General features: G+C 36.7%; 7 protein-coding genes across 7 annotated transcripts; 1 reads left to right on the top strand and 6 right to left on the bottom strand.

The window, feature by feature from the left end:
• Positions 1 to 20: 20 nt before the first annotated feature.
• Positions 21 to 1,135, bottom strand: CBG27007 (the record flags this gene model as incomplete). The annotated part of the gene is made up of 5 exons (XM_045237330.1): positions 21 to 125; positions 175 to 246; positions 303 to 565; positions 610 to 951; positions 997 to 1,135. 5 exons carry the CDS (start codon positions 1,133 to 1,135, stop codon positions 21 to 23), a joined length of 921 nt encoding a protein of 306 aa, XP_045098807.1.
• Positions 1,136 to 2,137: 1,002 nt separating this feature from the next.
• Positions 2,138 to 3,223, bottom strand: Cbr-srsx-11 (the record flags this gene model as incomplete). The annotated part of the gene is made up of 4 exons (XM_002636291.1): positions 2,138 to 2,347; positions 2,389 to 2,791; positions 2,841 to 3,045; positions 3,094 to 3,223. 4 exons carry the CDS (start codon positions 3,221 to 3,223, stop codon positions 2,138 to 2,140), a joined length of 948 nt encoding a protein of 315 aa, XP_002636337.1.
• A 76-nt stretch (positions 3,224 to 3,299) lies between these two features.
• Positions 3,300 to 4,119, top strand: CBG08633 (the record flags this gene model as incomplete). The annotated part of the gene is made up of 2 exons (XM_002636292.1): positions 3,300 to 3,320; positions 3,877 to 4,119. 2 exons carry the CDS (start codon positions 3,300 to 3,302, stop codon positions 4,117 to 4,119), a joined length of 264 nt encoding a protein of 87 aa, XP_002636338.1.
• A 304-nt stretch (positions 4,120 to 4,423) lies between these two features.
• CBG08634 lies at positions 4,424 to 5,439 on the bottom strand (the record flags this gene model as incomplete). The annotated part of the gene is made up of 4 exons (XM_002636293.1): positions 4,424 to 4,573; positions 4,621 to 5,014; positions 5,062 to 5,266; positions 5,310 to 5,439. The coding sequence occupies 4 exons, from the start codon at positions 5,437 to 5,439 to the stop codon at positions 4,424 to 4,426; spliced, it is 879 nt and encodes a 292-aa protein (XP_002636339.1).
• Positions 5,440 to 7,598: 2,159 nt separating this feature from the next.
• Cbr-srsx-13 lies at positions 7,599 to 8,851 on the bottom strand (the record flags this gene model as incomplete). Its single annotated transcript, XM_045237329.1, has 4 exons — positions 7,599 to 7,742; positions 7,788 to 8,184; positions 8,228 to 8,432; positions 8,722 to 8,851. 4 exons carry the CDS (start codon positions 8,849 to 8,851, stop codon positions 7,599 to 7,601), a joined length of 876 nt encoding a protein of 291 aa, XP_045093801.1.
• Positions 8,852 to 9,133: 282 nt separating this feature from the next.
• Positions 9,134 to 11,762, bottom strand: Cbr-ncx-9 (the record flags this gene model as incomplete). Its single annotated transcript, XM_002636295.2, has 10 exons — positions 9,134 to 9,384; positions 9,432 to 9,794; positions 9,844 to 9,961; positions 10,010 to 10,287; positions 10,340 to 10,711; positions 10,759 to 10,861; positions 10,909 to 11,088; positions 11,139 to 11,270; positions 11,403 to 11,503; positions 11,555 to 11,762. The coding sequence occupies 10 exons, from the start codon at positions 11,760 to 11,762 to the stop codon at positions 9,134 to 9,136; spliced, it is 2,106 nt and encodes a 701-aa protein (XP_002636341.2).
• A 2,951-nt stretch (positions 11,763 to 14,713) lies between these two features.
• On the bottom strand, positions 14,714 to 17,417 carry CBG08638 (the record flags this gene model as incomplete). Its single annotated transcript, XM_045237328.1, has 8 exons — positions 14,714 to 14,964; positions 15,011 to 15,373; positions 15,420 to 15,537; positions 15,584 to 15,861; positions 15,906 to 16,431; positions 16,476 to 16,655; positions 16,680 to 16,835; positions 17,070 to 17,417. 8 exons carry the CDS (start codon positions 17,415 to 17,417, stop codon positions 14,714 to 14,716), a joined length of 2,220 nt encoding a protein of 739 aa, XP_045093800.1.
• Between the last annotated feature and the right edge of the window lie 3,011 nt (positions 17,418 to 20,428).

Raw genomic sequence — 20,428 nt, 5'->3', positions numbered from 1 at the left:
GTGTTTTGTGAGTCACCATCTTAGAAAATGATTGTAGGTTTCTGGCTCGCACCAATACAAGTAGTGGAAGTGTTCTTTCTCAGATCTTTAGGCTTCTGTTTGATTCCCAGTAAATTGTTGAACGCCTAAAGTAGCTCCAGGTATCATCGACGAGCTTTAAAGTTTCAAACATACGTTTTTATACTCATTCGATTTGTACAAAATGACATAGAAGGTTTGAGAGTATGCCAGGCAAATGAAAAATGTCTGGAACTGATTTTTAGAGAATCACAATCAAAGCAATTGCAGACCGTAAAACATACCATGTTGTTAATTACAAAATGCAACTCCTCTCCCTCTAATCCTGCAGCTAAACAAACGTAGTATGTGAAAATCGTTATGTACCAAGAACACAAAAATATAACAACAGAAAACTGCAGCCGTTTCATAACTTTTGTAGAATCAGGATTTTTGTTTTGGCTTTTTTTGTAGAAAATTAATATCAAAATAGCGAATATTATAAGTGTAAGGGAGTTGATTATAACGATGCATCTTGTGTAATTCTTGCTGGCCGTTGTGTGAAGTGCTGGAACTCAGATATAGACGATTTTCAGCTCTATTGGACCTTACATGATGTGGGATTACAGAAGTAGATTTCTTCATCGTCTAGATATGTGAATCCCCAAATTGAAAAAATAATCCCAACTATCGAAGGAGCAATCAATGCAGCTAGCAAGTAAATCCATGTCTTCACAGTTTTATAAAATCCTGGCATTTTGACAATTATGTACACATCAATCACTAATTCCAGCATTATAACTGCCTGGGCTGCTTCAAAAAATACAAATGGTACCATAACATGAAAACATGAAGTTCTGCCTAATTGAATATCTGGAATAGCTAATCCAACGTCGACCATCGTTCCCAAAAGACATATAATATGAAAAAAGCATTGAATGCTTTGAAGATATGCTGAAATTGTTTATTCAGGAAACAAAAAGAGAAAGTTCGACCTACAAGATTTGGACCGTAACTGTTTGTTGCGACATACGAGAAAAATGAAGCAAGAGTTTCCGAAAATTCCAATTACAAAGAAAACAGTTTTGAAAGACGCGATGAACAGTTGATCAGCTCTTTCAACCCAGTTGTGAAGCATTAAATAAAAAGAGAAAGGAATACAAGAATGGGGAACAACGGGAGACCTAGTTGAATGGATTAGGCGGAAATATTCAATTTGGAGGTAGGTAAATCAGAAACCGGTACCAAATGTGTTATTCAGAAAATGACGAGAACTTTGTAATAGAATTTTGGTTCTATGGAAAACCGGGAATGTGCTGGTTTTCATCCAGTTGTAGGTAAAAATAATCAATCAAGAATGGTGACAATTTGGGTCAAGGAGTGTCAGTAACTGGGTAAAACCGGAAGTAACTTTCAATTTTATTTGGCCAAAGAGTATTTCCTCCTGCTTAAGTTAGGACAAGAATAATTATTATAGTACCAGTCGATCAGATATACTAAAACGTATTTTTCAGTTAATTTCCGACTATTTCGACCATTTTCAGGACTCTGGAGCTCGCCTTTCGTGTTTCCGATCACTTTTAAAATTAAGGATAATGTAAAACAGACCTAGATTGAAAAGTTTGCACTCACAGAACTATTTAAAAAGTTTTAGTTTTTCAGATATTTCTCAACTTGTGAAAAAGACACCTGTTTTTTCACTTTTTCAGTATGAAACATCCAAAAAGAGGTGTCTTTCAGTAATCGGCAAATAGCTGAAAAACTAGGAATTTTTAAAAAATACTGTAATACAGTGTTTCCAATCGAGGTCTGAATAAAAAATTTAACAGCTTTGTTAAAAACCCCGAACAGTCCAACCAAAGTCTTATTGCAAAGCGATCTTTGACTTTCTCAACAGAAGTTTTTAATAGCAATTTTTCTCCAAAGAACCCTGCTGAAATCGGAAATCCCTCATTTACAGAATAACCGTCGTTATCTCACTTTTCAGTTTATTTCTCCGAATTTTTTTCATAAAAATATTAAGTTGCTTGAAACAAGTAAAAGTATCAAACATCAATTCTTTGATCAGATCTTAAAAACTACAGAGAGTTAAATACGAAAAACTCATGATGTTATTAAAACAAACTCCACTGGAGAGTTTTTATGACTCGATCTGAGTTGGGCTTCTTCGATAAAACATTGATTCGGAGTTTGTGATTTTGAGAGTAACCGATGGCGAGTGACGAGCAATGGAAGATGATTGAGGAGACCATTTGGGCCACCAAACACTGTAGAATTGATCGCGATACTCTTTGCTACTCCACATTGTCACATAGAAAGTGTTACTGTAGGAAAGACATACAAATAGTATCTGAAAGTCGGGCGTTTTTAGGCGAGCGGTTCTAAACTTACCAAATGCGAAATTGCCAATCCTAACAACTTTGAGAAGTTCGGAAAGAAAATAACAATAAATGAAAGGAGTTGACTGGTAAACCATGTGAAAATGAAGATAATTACAGTTAATTGAAGTCGTTTTACAGTTTTCAATGAGCTCCGATTACTTGATTGATTCCGACTTCTTGTGTAAAAAGCATTTATCAAGATGGTGTAAAATAATAGAACGACGACACTTAGAGTGATAAAAGTTTGGTTATAAAACATGCTTGCAGTTGTACTGAATGCAAATGGTGGAGTACATGCATAGACCGTTTCCTCATTAGTTGTCAGATGAGCAAGAATGACGTACGCTGATGCAAACAACAGAATTGGAGAACCACTGATAAATATGTACTTGGTTACAGAGAGTCTACGATAGCTGAAACGTAAGTTTAAGATTATTAAGCTTTCAGCTTTATAGCACTTACAAAACTGGAAATTTCACGAAAATCAAAATGTCCAGCACTATAATCAACATTATCATTCCTTGAGCGGCTTGAAAGAAAATATAGTAAGCGATTTTATGAAAGCAATCACTTCTTGTGTAGACAGCTCCCATGTCAAACACCCCTGACATGACAGGCCCAGTCTGGCAGATGATATGGAACCCAGCTTGGACACATTGTAAAATTGCTGAAAATTTTCAAATAAACTTTTAATTAGGTTTGATTTTAAGCCTACATGTTCTGGATTGCAATTGTTTTCGCTTGAAAACAAGATGAATAAAAAGGACATTCCCAATAATTCCCACAACTAGAAAGAAGATTTTATAGGTGGCAATAATGTAGCGGTTCAGCGTTTGGCTGTCCATTTTTGAAAATGAAGCGAACTAGATTGAAAATGAGTAGGAGGTGTTTTGCAGAGGAGGAAGATGATTCTGATGAGCGATGGACTATGATGATGTTGATGTAAGTTCGAATATCAGTCTGCTCACATGAGTCTGATGGTTCACGGTTTATACATAGATAACTTGTTCTTTGTCATGATTTTTGCTGAAGTATACATAATAAACAACCCTTTTTACAAGAAAAGTATAAGTTTATAGTTATTTTCATAAGAAAAAAATGGTGGTGTTTGAGCTCGCAATAAGGACATTCAATAGAATCATCCTTTTAGTGTTAATATTTCTGTTATATTTGTTGAAAAAACACGTTGCTCCCAAAAACTTAACGGTCCATCTTTTGAGAGATTCAAAAGATTCACGTGGCTCACAAAAAATTTTGAAATTTCAGTACTTTGATGTGAAAATTAAAACTTTTGAAATTCACTACTTGTTATATATTTCATTTGAAAGCTGCGCCCAATATACATTTATCATATTTGAAAAATCAGGACCGGGCCGGAGATTTTCAGGACCCGGCCCGACCCGATTTTCCCACATTTGCAGATATAATTTTCTTTGCTAATATGTAAGGGGCTGCCAGTTTCGAAATATCAGGTTTCAAATTTGATCCAAATGCAAAGAAAATATCGCGAGGGAGTGATCAAACCTTCATCCACCACCATGTTGACCCACCATGTGGAGTTCTCGACCCAAAGGAGGCTGTCCTTTTGGCTGTGTCTTGCGATGCCTTCGCCTTCGGACAGGAGGACACCAACAACGACCGTATCACTGTCGAGTGGACCAACAACCCAGACGGAGCTGCCAAACAGTTCCGTGACGGAATAGTCCGCCGCAAGAACTTGCCAATTGAGTATAACCCATAGATTTTGGCTCGTTTACGAGAATAATGAATGTATGAATCTAGATGATTTGAGCCAACTTTCAGCCAAATATGAAACTTGATTTTTACTAAACTGGTAGCTCCTTAGCAAAAACAAAGAATTCATCTAAACAAGGTGTGATCTCAGTTTTAAAATGGTACAAGTCTCCTATCCAAGTTCCACATCCTAGTTACAACCTTTCCTAGTTAGTAGACGTGTCAAGGTATGTTCTGCAGTTTAATGAAAAATAGAGGAACATTTTTTCCAAAGGAAAATACTTTTATGCAAATAACAAAAAAAAAAGTTTTCAAAAAAGAGAATTAGTAGAGAACGTAGCTACCGAAGCTGAACTTCTTGATTTTTGCAACCATACACTGTAGAATTCTTGTCGATACTCTTTGCTCCGCATCATCGTTACATAAAATGTGTTACTGTAACATAGGCATACGAAGAAGACCTGGAAAGAAACAATCACTTTTAATTGATTCACTCGATGGACATTACCGTATGAGCAAACATCATTCCACTCCATTCAGAGAATTCTGGGGCTCTGAGAACAACGAACCCAAGAATCTGACCGAAAAACCAAGTGAATATGAAAATCAAAACTGATAGCTGCAGACGTTTAATAGTTCTCAGAAAGTTTGTTCGGTTTTGGTTGCTCGTTTGGAATATCCAAATTAAAATCAAATACAAGATCATGACAATGATTCCGAGAAGTATGAACAGCATGTTATAATAGACGCCTGTTTGAGCATCAAAAGCAAAAGGAGGACCACAAGAGTAAACGAATTCATCGTTTGTTGTGAAAATAGCAAGTGAAGTAGTGAAAACAGAAAATGCCAACACTGGTACAGTAACAAAGGCGATGTATGCAGAGGATGAAAGTCTACGGTAGCTGAAATGGAAACTGTATAATCTTTAGCTAGTATCTATTCAACTTACAACACTGGGAACTTGACAAAGGCTAGAATATCCAATACGATGACCATCATAATAATTCCCTGTGCTGTTTGGAAGAATATGTAGAATGCAATTCGTTTCAAACACTCATTCCGTCTATAAAGGGTCCCAACATCCAGGACTCCACTCACAACAGTACCAATTTGGCACAACAAATGGAATATACACTGAACGCATTGAAGAATAGCTGAAATATGAACCTTTTTTGCTATTCTTCAATAACTGCTTACATGTTCTCGACTGCAACTGCTTCCTTCTGTAGATCAAATGAATGAATAATGAGTTTCCTATAAATCCAAGAACCAGGAACACAACTTTATAGAAGGCAATAACGTAGAGGTTCAAAAGTCGGCCATCCATTTTTTAGAAGTATCAAAACAAAGTGAAACGAAGTTACTCATCTGCACATTTATATACTCTATCAGGCACCAAGAATCATATTAGTTTGGGTCTGATCACACTAAATTCACGGTCCCACGGTTTTTCAATTTTTCTCGTTTTTTTTCTCATACAGGAGTCGTCAGGTCGCTGTCTAGAAGGAAGTGCGTTTCGAAAAATGGAAGCATTTTTCAAAAAGTGATCTTTATTAAAAATGCGGGGACTTGGAGAAGGATCAATCCTGAGAAAAAAGAAGGCTCGATCAGAAGATTGTTCATCATTCCGGCTTGGCAATTTTCAAGTTGTTTTTCATTTTGTATAGTATCCAAATTGAAAATTTTCGAAAATTGAACAAAACCTATCATAAATGGATCCATACACTGTCAAGTTTGAACTCATTTTTCTTGGCTCCTATGTTAGATATCAAGAATCTGTCCACTGATAAAATGTTTGTAATATTAGGGGTTTGCAAAAGTAATTGCGTCAAGTTTGGTGTTTTGTATCTCACCCAAAACAAACGGTTTGTGTTCAACTTTTTTTGTTTTAAAAAGCGCGTTCTTGGGCTTCATTTTGTTATGTTATATTGCTGTTTTAATTTGATTTCTATGAAAAAAACATTCTAGAAGATGTCCGACCAAAAATTTCGCCTTCGAGCATTTTTGTGGCACCAATTTAAGGAAGGAAAATCGGCTGCCGAAGCTCACCGCTCACTTTCTCCTGTATTCGGTAAAGAAGCTATATCCGAAAGTCAGTGTCGCCGCTGGTTTCAGCGCTTCAGGAGCGGAGATGAAAGATTGGAAGATGAATCGCGCCCTGGTCGTCCAGAGCAGGTGGACAACGATGCCTTGAGAGCAGCAATTGAAGTGGATCCTTGCCAAACTACTCTCAGTCTCTCGGAGCAGTTCGACTGCATTTTTCCACAATTTCCAGACATTTGCATGCAATCGGAAAGACAAACAGATGTGGAAAATGAGTCCCTCATGAGCATTCCGATTCGAACAAGGAAAGACGTGTTGAAGTTGCCAATATTCTGATGCGCCGTTCCAAAAATCGTGGTTTCTTCGATTCGATTTTGACATCGGATGAGAAATGGATTCAGTGGGACAATAATGGGAGAAAAAAAACAGTGGCTGAGTCCTGGCGAGACCCCGAAACCGACTCCAAAACCGGACATCCACGGAAAGAAAGTGATGATATGTGTCTGGTGGAACACACGAGGTCTCGTGCATTTTGAACTTCTAAGACCTATACAAACGGTGAATGCGGACATTTACAAAGATCAGCTGGACCGTGTGGACCAAGCTCTCAAACGCCAAGGCGTGGACACTTCGACAACACTCTTGCTCCATGACAACGCTCGACCACACACTGCAATAATCATTCAGCAGAAAACTCAGGAGCTGGACTGGGAAGTGCTGCCTCATCCGCCATATAGTCCCGATTTGGCACCATCGGACTATCACCTATTCCGATCCATGCAACATCATCTGGCCGAGAAAAAATTCGAAAGCGGTGAAGAAGTGCAAATTTGGGTGGCGGACTATTTCGAGTCACAGCCAGAGTAGTTCTTCAAGAAAGGCATCGCTGAATTGCGCACACGTTGGCAGCAAGTAGTGAACAATAATGGAGAATATCTTATTGATTGATGATCTCTTGTTTTGGTTTTACAATAAAAGGAAGTTGCATCAAAAACGCGCATTACTTTTGCAAACCCCTGATATTATGATTAAAAATTATTAGTTGACAATTTTTTGACACCTTTCGTAGGAACAGAGATAAATTGGCTCAAAGTTAGAGGCCCTATTATCATAGGTTTTACGGTAAGTTTTTTTTTACAAATTGCATCGTCTGTGGATCTCATATTTTGATTTGAGAACTGCAATCTGCTTCCTGATCCATCTATTTTATTATTCATCATCTATTACTTCTGCCCCACCAATTCTTGACTTTCTGATTTTAATTCGGCTAAAGTTCAAGAAGCATATAAAGTTTGGAGCTATAGTTGCAGGTGAAAAACCCTCATTTTGGAGAATATAGTATTTTTTCAGAAAAATGTCACGTAGCAGATCTTGGTGTAACGAAAAAAACTGGAAGAAGGTCATAACAAGAAAATTATACAAAAAGTTAAATTTAAAAAAGAACTATACGGAAGGTAGGGTATTAGGTCTTTGGGTTGGCACAGTTTTCTTCGATCTCCAAACATTCAAAAACTGTTTCCGATACTCTTCACTTTTCCACATCGTTACATAAAAAGTGTTGCTATAGGAAAGAGCAATGAAAACTGACTGAAAATTGTTGAAAGGTTAATAAAGAAGATTACAAGTACCCACATTATGTGCAAATATCATTCTCTCCGTTTTCACCATTGCACCATCTCGAAGAAATATTATTGCGACAACTTGGCTGACGAGCCAGGTGAATATGAAAATAATTACCGAAAATTGAAGTCGCTTCATGATTTTCAAAGAATCATCATTTTGAGATCTCTCCATCTTATGGAACATTTTGATGAGGATTATATAAATAGCAGTGGTAACAAAACAAAGGAATAGTATTTGACATTTATGCAGCAAACTTGCTGGAAAACTGAATGCAAATAGTGGATTACAGGCCTGAATGGGCTCTTCGTTTGTTGTCAAGTATCCGTAGAACACAACAAATGAAGAGTAGATCAAAACAGGAATAGATACTGATAGCGTATACTTCCAAGTACTGAGATTATGATAGCTGAAACGGAATGATGCACCTTTTTTAAAATGTAAAAATTTACAAAATGGCAAACTTGACGGAAACTAAAATATCAGCCATTATAATCAACATAATCAAGACTTGTGCTGCTTGACAAAATATATAGAATGAAATATGAACAAAACAGTTTTGTCTTGTACGTGTGGATGGATCCATCATAAATCCGCCTAGTACGGTTCCAAACAGACAGACAATATGAAATGCACATTGAGCACATTGGAGAAGAGCTAAAACTTTGAAATCAAGAAAATTAACGGACACATGAAGTTACAGAAGGCTAAGTCAGAAATCGAGACCCATACAACTTTCAGGCCAGACGAAATTTGAAATTTTCAAAGTAGATGTGTTTGACCTGTTTATTTTCAATCGATACGGGCCGTTTTCGCTCATATTTGTACGTTTGATACTCAGACAACGAAAAAAAGAAGCCACAATCTCACATTCGCTGGGGCGCAATTTCTGACCAAGCTTTTTGGAACCCTGTGCGCGGAAAACTTTGCAGAAAAAGTAACTTACAAGATCTGGTACGCAGTCGGCGTTTTTTGTAGATCAAATGTATAAACAGTAAGTTTCCCGTAATTCCGAGGACAAATAAAATAAGTTTGTAGATAGTGACCACATTATTATTAATAGTCTCGCCATCCATTTTCACTGATTGAATGAAAAAAAACCAAGAATTGTCATAAATCATAGCAGGTGAATTTTATTTAGAGCAATAGATTATGATGTTTTCTTCTTCCGGGTTTTTGAGAATCAATTGGATGTGTCAATGGAAAACAAGCGAATAGACAAATAGTTTCATGAGGATCGTTCACAAATAATCTCAAAATTCAAAATCGACAAATATACTCGTAATCAAAAATAATGCAGACTGGAATGAGACAAAATAACTGAATGCGCTCAACGTTTGAAAACCCGAGAGTTTCTTCTATTTCCACTCCAAAACATGGAATTCTGCTAGACAGATAAAAATGAGGAAAGTGACAAAAATGAAAATAAGAACAGCGCCATGAGGCCACCTGACTGTAAATCGTTGGATGAAAAGAGCCACGAATGTTGTGGCAAGGGAGATTCCCAGGAATAGAAGAAGGATACGGTAGACTGGATTGATCAGAAGTTCAATCTCTTTTCCTTGTGCAGCTGCAATAGTGAATGGAAGACCGAATCCGATCAAAAGATCTGAAAGGAAAAATCGATAAAAACCGATTTCTTCTAGTGTTACTTACTAAAAAGAGGGCCGCCAATTGCAGCCGCCATTGCCATTTTCGGAAATCCTTGCTTCACAACTGCAATGTCCGCTACAATATCTCCAATACAATTACTCCAAGCCATGATTGTCAATCCCAGAAGCTCCATAGACAATCCAGTGACCACTCCAATCATGGTCACAACACTAACAATTTCATTTGAGGTCGCGTAAATCCATGCTATTGACATTAGAAAACCAAGATAGGAGTATACTTCCTTGTAATACTTTGGCTCTTTGCTTAATGGAAGAAAGTACATGGCGACCAAAGCGAGAACTGCAGACACGCCGAGCCCATATAGCCAGAGGCCTGGACTTCCTGAGGACGGTTGGAGGGTTATGACTGAAAATTGAACGTTCATGAAGTTAATTTGTAGGTAGTAGTAACTCACTTTGTATAGCGAAGAGTGCAAACTGAATCGAAGCGAAGCAGTGAAGAATGAAAAGTGGCTTACACCAACTCATCTCATTTGATGGAACGGTCATTTTGAAGAAGAACACCGGAACTATCTGAAACACTTATCAGTTCAATTCATGATAAAAAAATTTTTCGAGTACCTTAATGATAGCTACAATCTTGACGAGGATATTCATTTCTCTGAATTCCTCTCTACTTGGCCAGGATTTCAGATGGTTGAACAGATCCCAAACCCAATCCCATGATTTCCAAGTTGTCAAATGAATCTCCTCAATTTCAGTTGCAGCTAAACTGATCTGATCATGAGATGTGAACACTGTATGATGGGCATACGCGAATTCCTCCTCTCTTCCTTCGTCTCCACTATCTTCAGTTTCATCCAATGTATCCAAACTTTCTAGGTCAGTTTCGAAAGTGTCTGAAATAACTCTTATTTTTTATTAAGTAACACCTGGAGTTTTTAGACTCACTTTGCTGGAAAATTCTTTGAATTTTTGGTGGTGCATCGGAATCAAGAGAACCACTGAATCCCATATTAACAATTCCTTGCTTGATGTCGTTGTTATTGTTTCCAACTTCTTTTCGTTTCCGATTAGCCCGTGTCAGATTTTTCAAAAATTGAGAATATCCAATCATAAAATGGAATAGAGCTGAAACTGAAATCGCTTCCTCCTTCTTTTTGATCTCTCCATAAATCGGAACAGTAGATGCAGCGCTTTCAGGTCGAGACAAATCTCCTGATTCTCGATTCTTCTTTTTCAAATTTCTCTTCTTTCTTTGACTACGGTATATTCCAAAAATGATCACTGTCACCACATAGATTCCGTAAATTCCAAGGAATGCTGAAAAGATTTCTGATTTACATTGGAAATCCGGAGGCAAAACTTACTAGCTGGCATCCACACCTCAATTCTATCAAATTTCAGGAAACAGAAAACAATAAAAGCTAGAGTTATCATGTAAAAAATCAGATCTCGAAGTGTTGGAATTATCTGAAAAGACAATATAAATCATGAGATGATGTTAGAAGGTTACTCACAGCTACTCGGAATGATTTTGTGAAAATAATAATGGCCAAGACTACGGTAGTTACAAAAATACTCGTTCCAAACAAGTCTCCCAATGCCAAGTCAGCTTTTGGCTTTGGAGTTGTTAGGACTGATGAAATAGAACTGAAGACGTCAGGAGCACCGTTACCAAATGCCAAAAAAGTGACTCCCTGAAACTCAATTTTCGGTTTTGCGGAATTCCTTTTTTCAAAATACCCACCGCGATAGATTCACTCATTCTCAAATGACTGACAATTCCAGAGATAGCTGGACAGAAGAAGTCGTCCGCGATAGAAGACATGATGACGAAAAGAATGATGAGGTAGATGATTCCAAGAATGATAAGGATCACCTGGAAATAGAAACTTTGAAAAATTGTTATTTAGAGACCGAAATAGCTGACAAAGATATCAATGTTTGTTCTCAATGAGTGGATATCATCAAAACAAAACTTGATCCGGGGATTATCAAAAATATCACTTACCCTGACTCCGATATTATACTGACATTTGACATACATCGACCATGTGAGGTAACCTCCACCTTCACAGGAATCTTGATTGCACTTTATATAGGCACACTTTTCTGAAACCATATTTATTAGGAGCTTTATAGATTTTTGATAAAGCTAAATACCATCGGATGTCCAAGATTTGTCAATCATGCATTCTTCAGCTGAACACATTTCGTCGTCGAATGCCATTCCAGCATAGATCGAGACATTTGTGACTCCAGAATTAGAGCTCACACCTTGATAGTCGTAATTTTTATCGTAACCGTTTTGTGCACCAACTGATATGATTAGTAGGAAAAATAAAGAAAATATCCATTTCACTTTCCCCATTACAATAAATTAGGTCAAATGAAAAAGAGTTAAGTAATAGTTGTTTGTCTGTGTGTGTTCTCCGATATTTATACGAAGGTGAGGGAGGGGCCTAACAGTAAAGGAGCACAAGAAGGAATTCGAAACAAACAATAACCACACCAACCTTCTTTTTGGATCGTAAAAGAAGGAGGAGGTCAAATGAATGGTTCTGGTGGAGTTGGTTGGCTAGTTTATAGAGGAACTGTGTGTGTTGAGGGTGGGTTTATGTAAATTTAAAGTCGAAAAGTGAAATGAACTCCAGTAACTTTCAATGGCTAACTGGTCGTGTATTGGTCTTGGGGGCTATCAGTTGCGAACTGTTTGATGATGTCATCAGTGCGGGGTGAGAGAAAATAAGAGAAATTGAGATCATCTGAGAAATTGTTCACAGTTTGAGATAAGAGTATAGATTAAATGAAGATCAATCTAATTAGTACACATTAAACTCATTATGAAAACAATGAGTAATTCTGAATGGTTTCAAATTGGTCTGAATAAGTTTTGATAGTCTCGAATTTTGAAAGAAATACAGTAAAATCGGAAATAGAGAGCCTTTTAACTTGTCACTTTGATTAAGTTTCTCTCGTTTCCTTCAAAGATATGAAAAAGGATAATGGAGCTCAAACTTGACAGTGTGGGGGCGCTTCTATCGATAGTAGTCGATAAAAACTTTGAGGAGAATACAGTGTACTTTACAAGGGAGTGTCGTTCAGAAAGCTCTTCAGAATTTTCTCTAAATTGGTTCATTTATAGAATCGAGTATGGGCTTTTACGTAACAATAGTCGCTACCTGCAACTCTGGCTGAAACTCTAGCTATATTTTTAAATAAACAAAGGCTAGATGTATTTAGAAAAAAAAAAGAAAACTTTCGTAGTATTTTTCTGGATCAGATTTTTATTGCTTTAAAAAAAGTGTATATTTCCTTTTGGTACTTTTTGACAAATTTACTTTTTTTCAGAAAACAATTTTTCGAAATTTGAAACAAAAGATCGGACCGATTCACTCATGTTCTCCATGACATTAGAATTTGCAGTTCGATTTTCAAGTCCAATACTTTCTTAATAAGCATACTGGATCAAGGATAAGCTTTAGAATGTATTCCCATCCGATAAAAATCTTGACATAATGCATTTTTTTTCAAATCTCTTTTTTTTCCTCAAAACAATAATAAAACCATCGAATTGGTTTGTTAATCCTCACATTCCCATCAAAATCAACTTCCTTCTTTTCCTTAAGATACCAAACTGGTAATGTTTTGTTTCCGTAACTCCATTAACCGTAACTTCAAACCGAAAACAAAGTATAAAAAGGTCTCGGAAAACTTTTGCATACTGAGACAATCGGGGGAAAACAAGCAATAAAACGGTTTTGTTTGTTTATTTTGCATAACGACTTGCTTCAGATAAGTTTCATTGTTTTTTTTTCCTCAATGTGACATCATTTTTCCGGTGCTGAACCTTTGAACTCAGAACTCTTGCCTCCAAACCCACGCGACTTGCCAGACACTTTGATCTTCTTGTTCTCACAGCTCACTGCCTGCCTTTCTCTAAAAAACCATGTCTTTTAAAATTTCAGTAAACATTCAAACATAATTCAGTTCTACAAGATCAAATAATGTTTGTTTTTCAGATCACTACATCGGGGATTTTTTCTCCTGCGGTTTTTGTTTTTCTTTGCCTAACTAATTTTGTGTAGGTTTGGTATGAAAACGATGAGAAAACATCGAATGAAAGGGGCGATTTTTTAATAAGATGAACTAATATTAGGTGCGTGGGGTTTGCAGGGAGTGTGGGAATGTGATGTGATAGGGTTGAGGGTCAGCAAGATTCGAAAAAAGGAAAGAAAGGGGGTCTAAATATTTCTGAATTTCAGTTTATGCGGAAAGAAATCCGGAAACCCAAATTGATGTTTTGATCCATATTGTGTGACTCGATTATCTTTGTTCTTTCTCCCCAATATACCATATTTTCTCTAATAAGAGCAACGTTTTTAATATTCAATTTTTGGTGACTTCCGTAAATTATTGTGGATTTTAAGATATTATTTTTCAGCTAAAAATTTTTTTTTTTGAAAGTAAAGTATTGAAAAATAGAAGCCCATCCCTCTAATAGAATAAAACCATGAGAAGGAACTCGGAAAATAACAACTTTTTGGATTTTATGAGAGAAAATACGTTATTCCGATTTCATTATTTTTGAATTTCTGGCTCAAATCGACAAGAACTTATGGTGTCACACCACATTACAGGCCGTTTCTAACAAACAAATCACGTGAACAGGGTGAGCATTCGAGGGGAAAAAATCGAAAGAACTATGTTGTCTGTGAAACAAATATTGACCGATTTCTGAGCATTGTTCTCGCTCTTAAAAAGTGCACTACCACTTTTTGATTTGCAGATCAGTAACTTTTGTGAGTTTTTAAATCTTGGAGATCAGTTGTAAAACTTGCATTTCAAACATCCGAAGAACATGAAAATCATATCAGAACAAAATTCAAACAGAATCCTTTATTAAATCTTGGAGTTTTTAAATCTTGGAGATCAGTTGTAAAACTTGCATTTCAAACATCCGAAGAACATGAAAATCATATCAGAACAAAATTCAAACAGAATCCTTTATTAAATCTTGGAGTTTTTAAATCTTGGAGATCAGTTGTAAAACTTGCATTTCAAACATCCGAAGAACATGAAAATCATATCAGAACAAAATTCAAACAGAATCCTTTATTATCACACACATAAAAACTTTTGAACGAAAAATACTGAAGCGCAACTGAATAGACTAAAACATTGAAGATCACTGCGAAGTATCTAACCATGAATTTCAAATAAAAATTACTCGTATCAGGAGGGAATGCAAAAAATATAGAATGAAACTGAATGCGTAGTACCATTGAATGATTGTTTTGTTTTGAAACCCGATAATGACTATCACTTCCACTCTAAAACGTGGAACTCGGCAAGACACACAAATACGACGAATGTTACAAAAATGAGGATCAGAAGGACGGCATGAGGCCATCGAACTGTGAATCTTTGGATGAAAAGAGCAACAAATGTTGTGACCAATGAGATTCCCAAGAATAAAAGAAGGATGCGGTAGACTGGATTGATGATAAGATCGATTTGTTTTCCTTGAGCAGCTGCGATAGTGAATGGAACACCAAATCCAATGAGAAGATCTGAAAATTTGTACATTTTGAATGTTTCGTTGAACCTGAAACTTACTGAAAAGTGGACCACCGATGACCGCGGCCATTGCCATTTTAGGATATCCTTGCTTAACAACAGCGATATCAGCAACAATATCACCGATACAATCACTCCATGACATTACTGTCAATCCGAGCAACTCCTGTGAGAGCCCAGTGACCACTCCAAACATTGTGACCGCACTAATAATTTCGTTTGAATTCGCGTAAATCCATGCTATTGACATAACGAAACCGAGGTAGGAGTAAACTTCCTTGTGGTATTTTGGCTCTTTGCTTAATGGAAGAAAGTATAAAGCGAGAAGCGCCAGAATAGCAGACACGGCGAGTGCATATAACCAGAGACCTGGACTTCCGGCAAATATTTTAAGGTTGGTAACTGTAATAGTAGGATTCGGATGCGGAAAATCAGATATGAAACTCACTTTGGAAAGCGAATAATACAAGTTGGATAGACGCAAAGCAGTGGAGAATACAGAGAGGTTTGCACCAACTCATCTCGTTTGATGGGATCGTCGCTTTGAAAAAGAATACCGGGACGATCTAAAAATATAATGGGTTTCATATGAAAACTGTCATTCATGCTCACCCGGATGATAGAAATGATCTTCACAAAGATATTCATCTCACTGAATTCCTCTCTGCTTGGCCAGGATTTCAAATGGTTGAACAGATCCCAAACCCAATCCCAAGACCTCCATGTAACCAATTTTATCTCTGGAATTTCGGTGGCAGCCAAACTGATCTGATCGTGAGATGTGAACACTGTATGATGGGCATATGCAAACTCCTCCTCTCTTCCTTCATCTCCACTATCTTCGATTTCATCCAAAGTGGTTTCACTTTCAACATCTGTTTCGAATGTGTCTGAAACTAATCGATGTGATCGAGTACTATAGATTATCGTTTACTTTGCTGGAAGATGTCCGAGATTTTTGGTTTTGCAGAAATGTCAGAATCCAGTGATCCATCGAATGCGATGTTTGGAATTCCCATTTTCTTTTCATTATTATTGCTGTCATGAATCTTCCGTTGATTGTTTGGAATCGCAAGTCCTTTCACAAATTGACTGAACTTGATCATGAAATTGAAAAGGGCAGACATAGAGGCTTTCTTCTTATCCACTTCTCCGTAAATTGGAACTACGGAAGCTGCACTAGCTGGTCGAGACAAATCTTCCTCTCCTGATTCCAAACTTTTCTTCTTCAGATTTATCTTCTTTCTGCGACTACGATAGCAACCAAATATTATAACAGTAATCACATAAACTACGTAGATTCCAATGAATGCTGAAATGTAATTAGTAACTATGAAAGACCTCCAATGGAGCTTACTTGCTGACATCCAAACTTCAACTCTATCAAACTTCAGGAAGCAGAAAACGATGAAAGCGAGCGTTATCAGGTAGAAAATCAAATCTCGGAGTGTTGGAATTATCTGAAACTCGGTAATTTTGACATGCTGGGTTGCTGTGGACTTACAGCGACGCGGAAGGATTTTGTCAGAATAACAATAGCCAATACTACAGTAGTAACAAAAATACTGGTTCCGAAAAGGTCTCCCAGAGCCAAGTCAGCTTTTGGTTTGGCCGTTGTCAGAACTGAAGTGAATGAGCCCAAAACGTCCGGTGCTCCGTTTCCGAATGCAAGGAATGTCACTCCCTAAAAATAGCAAATTAGATAAACTAGACTTTTGATAATGATACCAACCGCGACAGATTCACTCATCCTCAAATGGGTAACAATTCCAGAAATGGAAGGACAGAAGAAGTCATCAGCAATGGTGGAAACCACGATGAAACAAAATGCAAGCCAGATAACTGCGAGGATTATGTAGAGAACCTAAAATGAAAGGGAGTTAGTTTCTAAGACCGTGAAACTGTAATAGAAGGGCCCCACACTATTAATTTTAAGCTCAATTATCTCAATTGCGGGATATTGAAAATGTGTCCTTTTAAAAACTATTTTTGAGTTTAAGATAGAAATTTTTCAGTTGATTCCTTTTTGATATATTTCACATGAACCGAGATAAATGTGGTCGAGATGAATGTGTGGATGAAGTTGTGAATCGCTCACCCTGAGTCCAGTATCATGCTGACACTTGACGTACATGGACCATTCGAGATATCCACCACCTTCACAAGCATCTGGATTACATTTGATATAAGCGCATTTCTCTGAAAATATTTTGGCGTTAAAAAAAGTAATCGATAAAAATAATTTACCTTCAGATGTCCAAAATGTTTCAAACGAGCATTTATCGGATGAGCATTGCTCTTCACCGAATGGCATTCCAGGATACATAGACATATTAGATGGAATAGAAGGAAAAGCATTCACATTTTGATAGTCAAAATTAGTATTGTACTGTGCGCCAACCGATATTACTGATATCAAAAAGACGATCCATTTTATTCTCTCCATGGAATTAGTGTTTTAGAAATGTTAGAATGAAGATGTTTGTCTGTAGACTCTTCTGTATTTATATACCTGTAGGGGGAGGAGCCTAACTGTGAAGGTAAGGAGCACAAGATTGTCGAAATGACCAAACAGTAACCAACCAGCCTCCCACATTTTTCGAACTCAAAAAAGGCGAAAACTGTGGGAAATCTGGTACGGTAATACAAATACTACGCTCGGTCATATGTCTGAAAGAATAGAATAGGAAGCGTCCTCCGTAAATTCCAAATCAAGAAAGAATGCACCCATAATTTCCAAAACCTGGACTTGTATTGGTCTTCCGCACGGGAGAGAGTGGGTCGGACTGCTGGTGAACTTTCAAAGACTTTGAGACTACAAGAAAATAGAAAATCTTAGATCATTGAGTTATTTACACTGTTTTACATTCGGATGATATTGCTGGGAGAACCTAAAGAATTGAAAATGAAGATATGTTTTAGTGTGCGTTGCTCAAGAAAAGTCAACGATGAGTAATAGAACTACAACTGTTTTGATGGATTAGTTTTTTCTTGTACATTTTCTCACTTGTTGATTAAACCATTGTTCACTTGAAGGATGTGTCATTGGTGGCGAGATTTTAAAAGTTTTGTTTTGTGGTCTGATAACAAGTCGGGAACATAAGAGTCAAGTCTATCATCTCGGCGACTCTCAAGAAGGCTCTGCAGAACCTCTGTGTTCTTTTTTGAAAATGTTTATTGATTGTTGGCAACAGCGGTTGGTCGTTTTGTTGTCCGTTTAGCTGTCAGATTGTAAGTTACCAGTCGATTTCCGCTACAATTTCCTGGATTCACTTAAAAGGTTTGAATTTCAAAATCGGAGAGAATCAGAAGACAAAGTTTTAGTTGATTGTGTTGTTATTTTTCATTAACTTAACTGACAGTTTGTTTTCGTCTCTCCGGGGCTAAATCTCCCAGCTTACATCATTTTTTTTTTGAATTTTCCTTTTTTTGAATTTTCTTCCTTTTCAACGCCGTTTTTCGGGGATTTCGGATTTTCTTTGAATTTTTTCGCAATAATATTTGAAAAATAGATAAATTTTAACACATTTTAATGCAATAAAAATTTCTGGTCGGAGTCCACCTTTAATAGTAAAGATAACATGAAACTAACAATTTTCATGATAAAGTCTATATTTACCGTATTGCCTATAATAGAAGCCCACCCAAACCATCATCTTTGAGTTAAGATATCTCGATTCCTGTGAAAGATATCTAGAATTTGTCAACTGATAAAACTTTGGTGATGATATGACGCATAATTTATCAGTTGACAAATTTTTGATATCTACTGGAATCTAGATAATTGAGATCGAAATTTACATTTTCGGTGGGCTTTTATTAAAATACGGTAACTTGTCCCGATGGTCTGGCTACCCCTTACTCACACATTTCGTCACAAATTTTGCTCTTCGTCAGATTGATTTCTTTTTAATCATGAACAGCAAAATTGAACATCACTTTCCGAAGGCCCAGAATCAAAGGGTCCATGAAATGTAAGGCGTTTTAGCCAAAGCCTATAATTTCCAGGAAAAAGTGAATTAGTCTGTAAAAAAAAATTGTTCGTCCTCCCAGGACCATGAAATCCCCTGTTTCTTTGGAACCAATGTACATTAAGAACTAGTGTATGCACCCTTTTTCAATGTAGCATTGGATACTGGGCCAATTTTTCGTAGAAAGTGTTTTTGTCCTTTTTCAGATCAATTTTGATTCTCTGATCCTTTTCGGACTACTGAAAAATAGTTATTTTTAATTCCTCCAAGGCACGTGCTTCTTTCGGCAAACCTTTGCGGGTTTGAGTTTGTGAAAGTGATCACAGTTTTCGTAGTTGATAGCGTTCTTTTTCCTTCTTCTCTAAATTCTATCATTGACGTCTTACATTCTATTCTGAGATCAATTAAGAACATATAAACTGAAAGTAAATAATGCGCAAGCCTTTTTTGTTGTGTTTTTTATTTCAAAACTATTGTATAGGATTCAGTTTACATTCCGTACAAGACTTATGACTTTCACTACAACTTTTTTTCGTCTAAATCGAACTTCATTTCCGTGTTCAAAACCACAAATTCTTTGTTAATCTCTCATTAAATTCAACTTCCTTTTTCTTGTTCCGCGCGCTTCCTTAACTGGTAAGCTTCTTTCCGCGTAACTTCATTTACCGAGGTAAAACCCCGATAACAAAATACTGTCGTTTCGGAAAACAGTTTTTTTTTCTTTTGTAGACTTTTCTCGCCGAGACTGTTGCCGATACTGTAGTAAGGAGGTAAGTGCAAATTTGAAAACAAGCAATATTTACCTTTTTCACAGTGGGTGAAAAACCTTGTTATAGTTTTTCATTGGTTTTCTTTGTTCTGACATCATTTTACCTTTAGAAACACGTGAATCCTATCCTACACACGATCAAATTTCTTCGAGTGAAATATCTGTTCGCACCCAGTTTGCAGGAAAAGTACAATTTCGGTAACACTCGACAGCGTAGTCTTTTTCTTGTTTTGAGAGCAAATATGTAACTTTTCTATCAAAAAACATGCAGAAACTGGTATTTATTTTTGCCAGTTGCAAAAAAAAAGTCAAAGGTTAACCAACTAGAAATTGTCCCTAAAGTATGGAGCCTCCATGCGGCAGCGCCGCATTGTTCTAACTGTTTAACTCCACGTAGCATTGTTGTGTATTCATGTTGTGTATTCTGTTGTTCGATGATAAACACAAATGTTTTGGGTCTCTTCTGAAATTTTCAAGCTTTTCAGATGAGCTGGTTTTTGAGTTTTTTTAAAAATTCAAAACGTTTAAAAAAGAAACAAAATTGTTATAGGCGCATGAAAAAAAAACTGTAACAGATGATAATATTTACATAACAGAAAAGTGATGAGAAAATGGACACTTGTGCTAATAAAAATAAAAAAAAGGAAAATGAGCACTTAGGTGCTAATACAATAGAAACATATGATTCAATTGTGAAAACTGTTAATAGATGAATGA

The sequence above is a fragment of the Caenorhabditis briggsae genome (assembly GCF_000004555.2).
Source record: "Caenorhabditis briggsae complete genome, chrV, whole genome shotgun sequence".
NCBI classification, from domain to species: domain Eukaryota; kingdom Metazoa; phylum Nematoda; class Chromadorea; order Rhabditida; family Rhabditidae; genus Caenorhabditis; species Caenorhabditis briggsae.
Note: the sequence above shows the minus strand (reverse complement) of the source record. Positions and strands in the feature narration are given on the sequence as shown.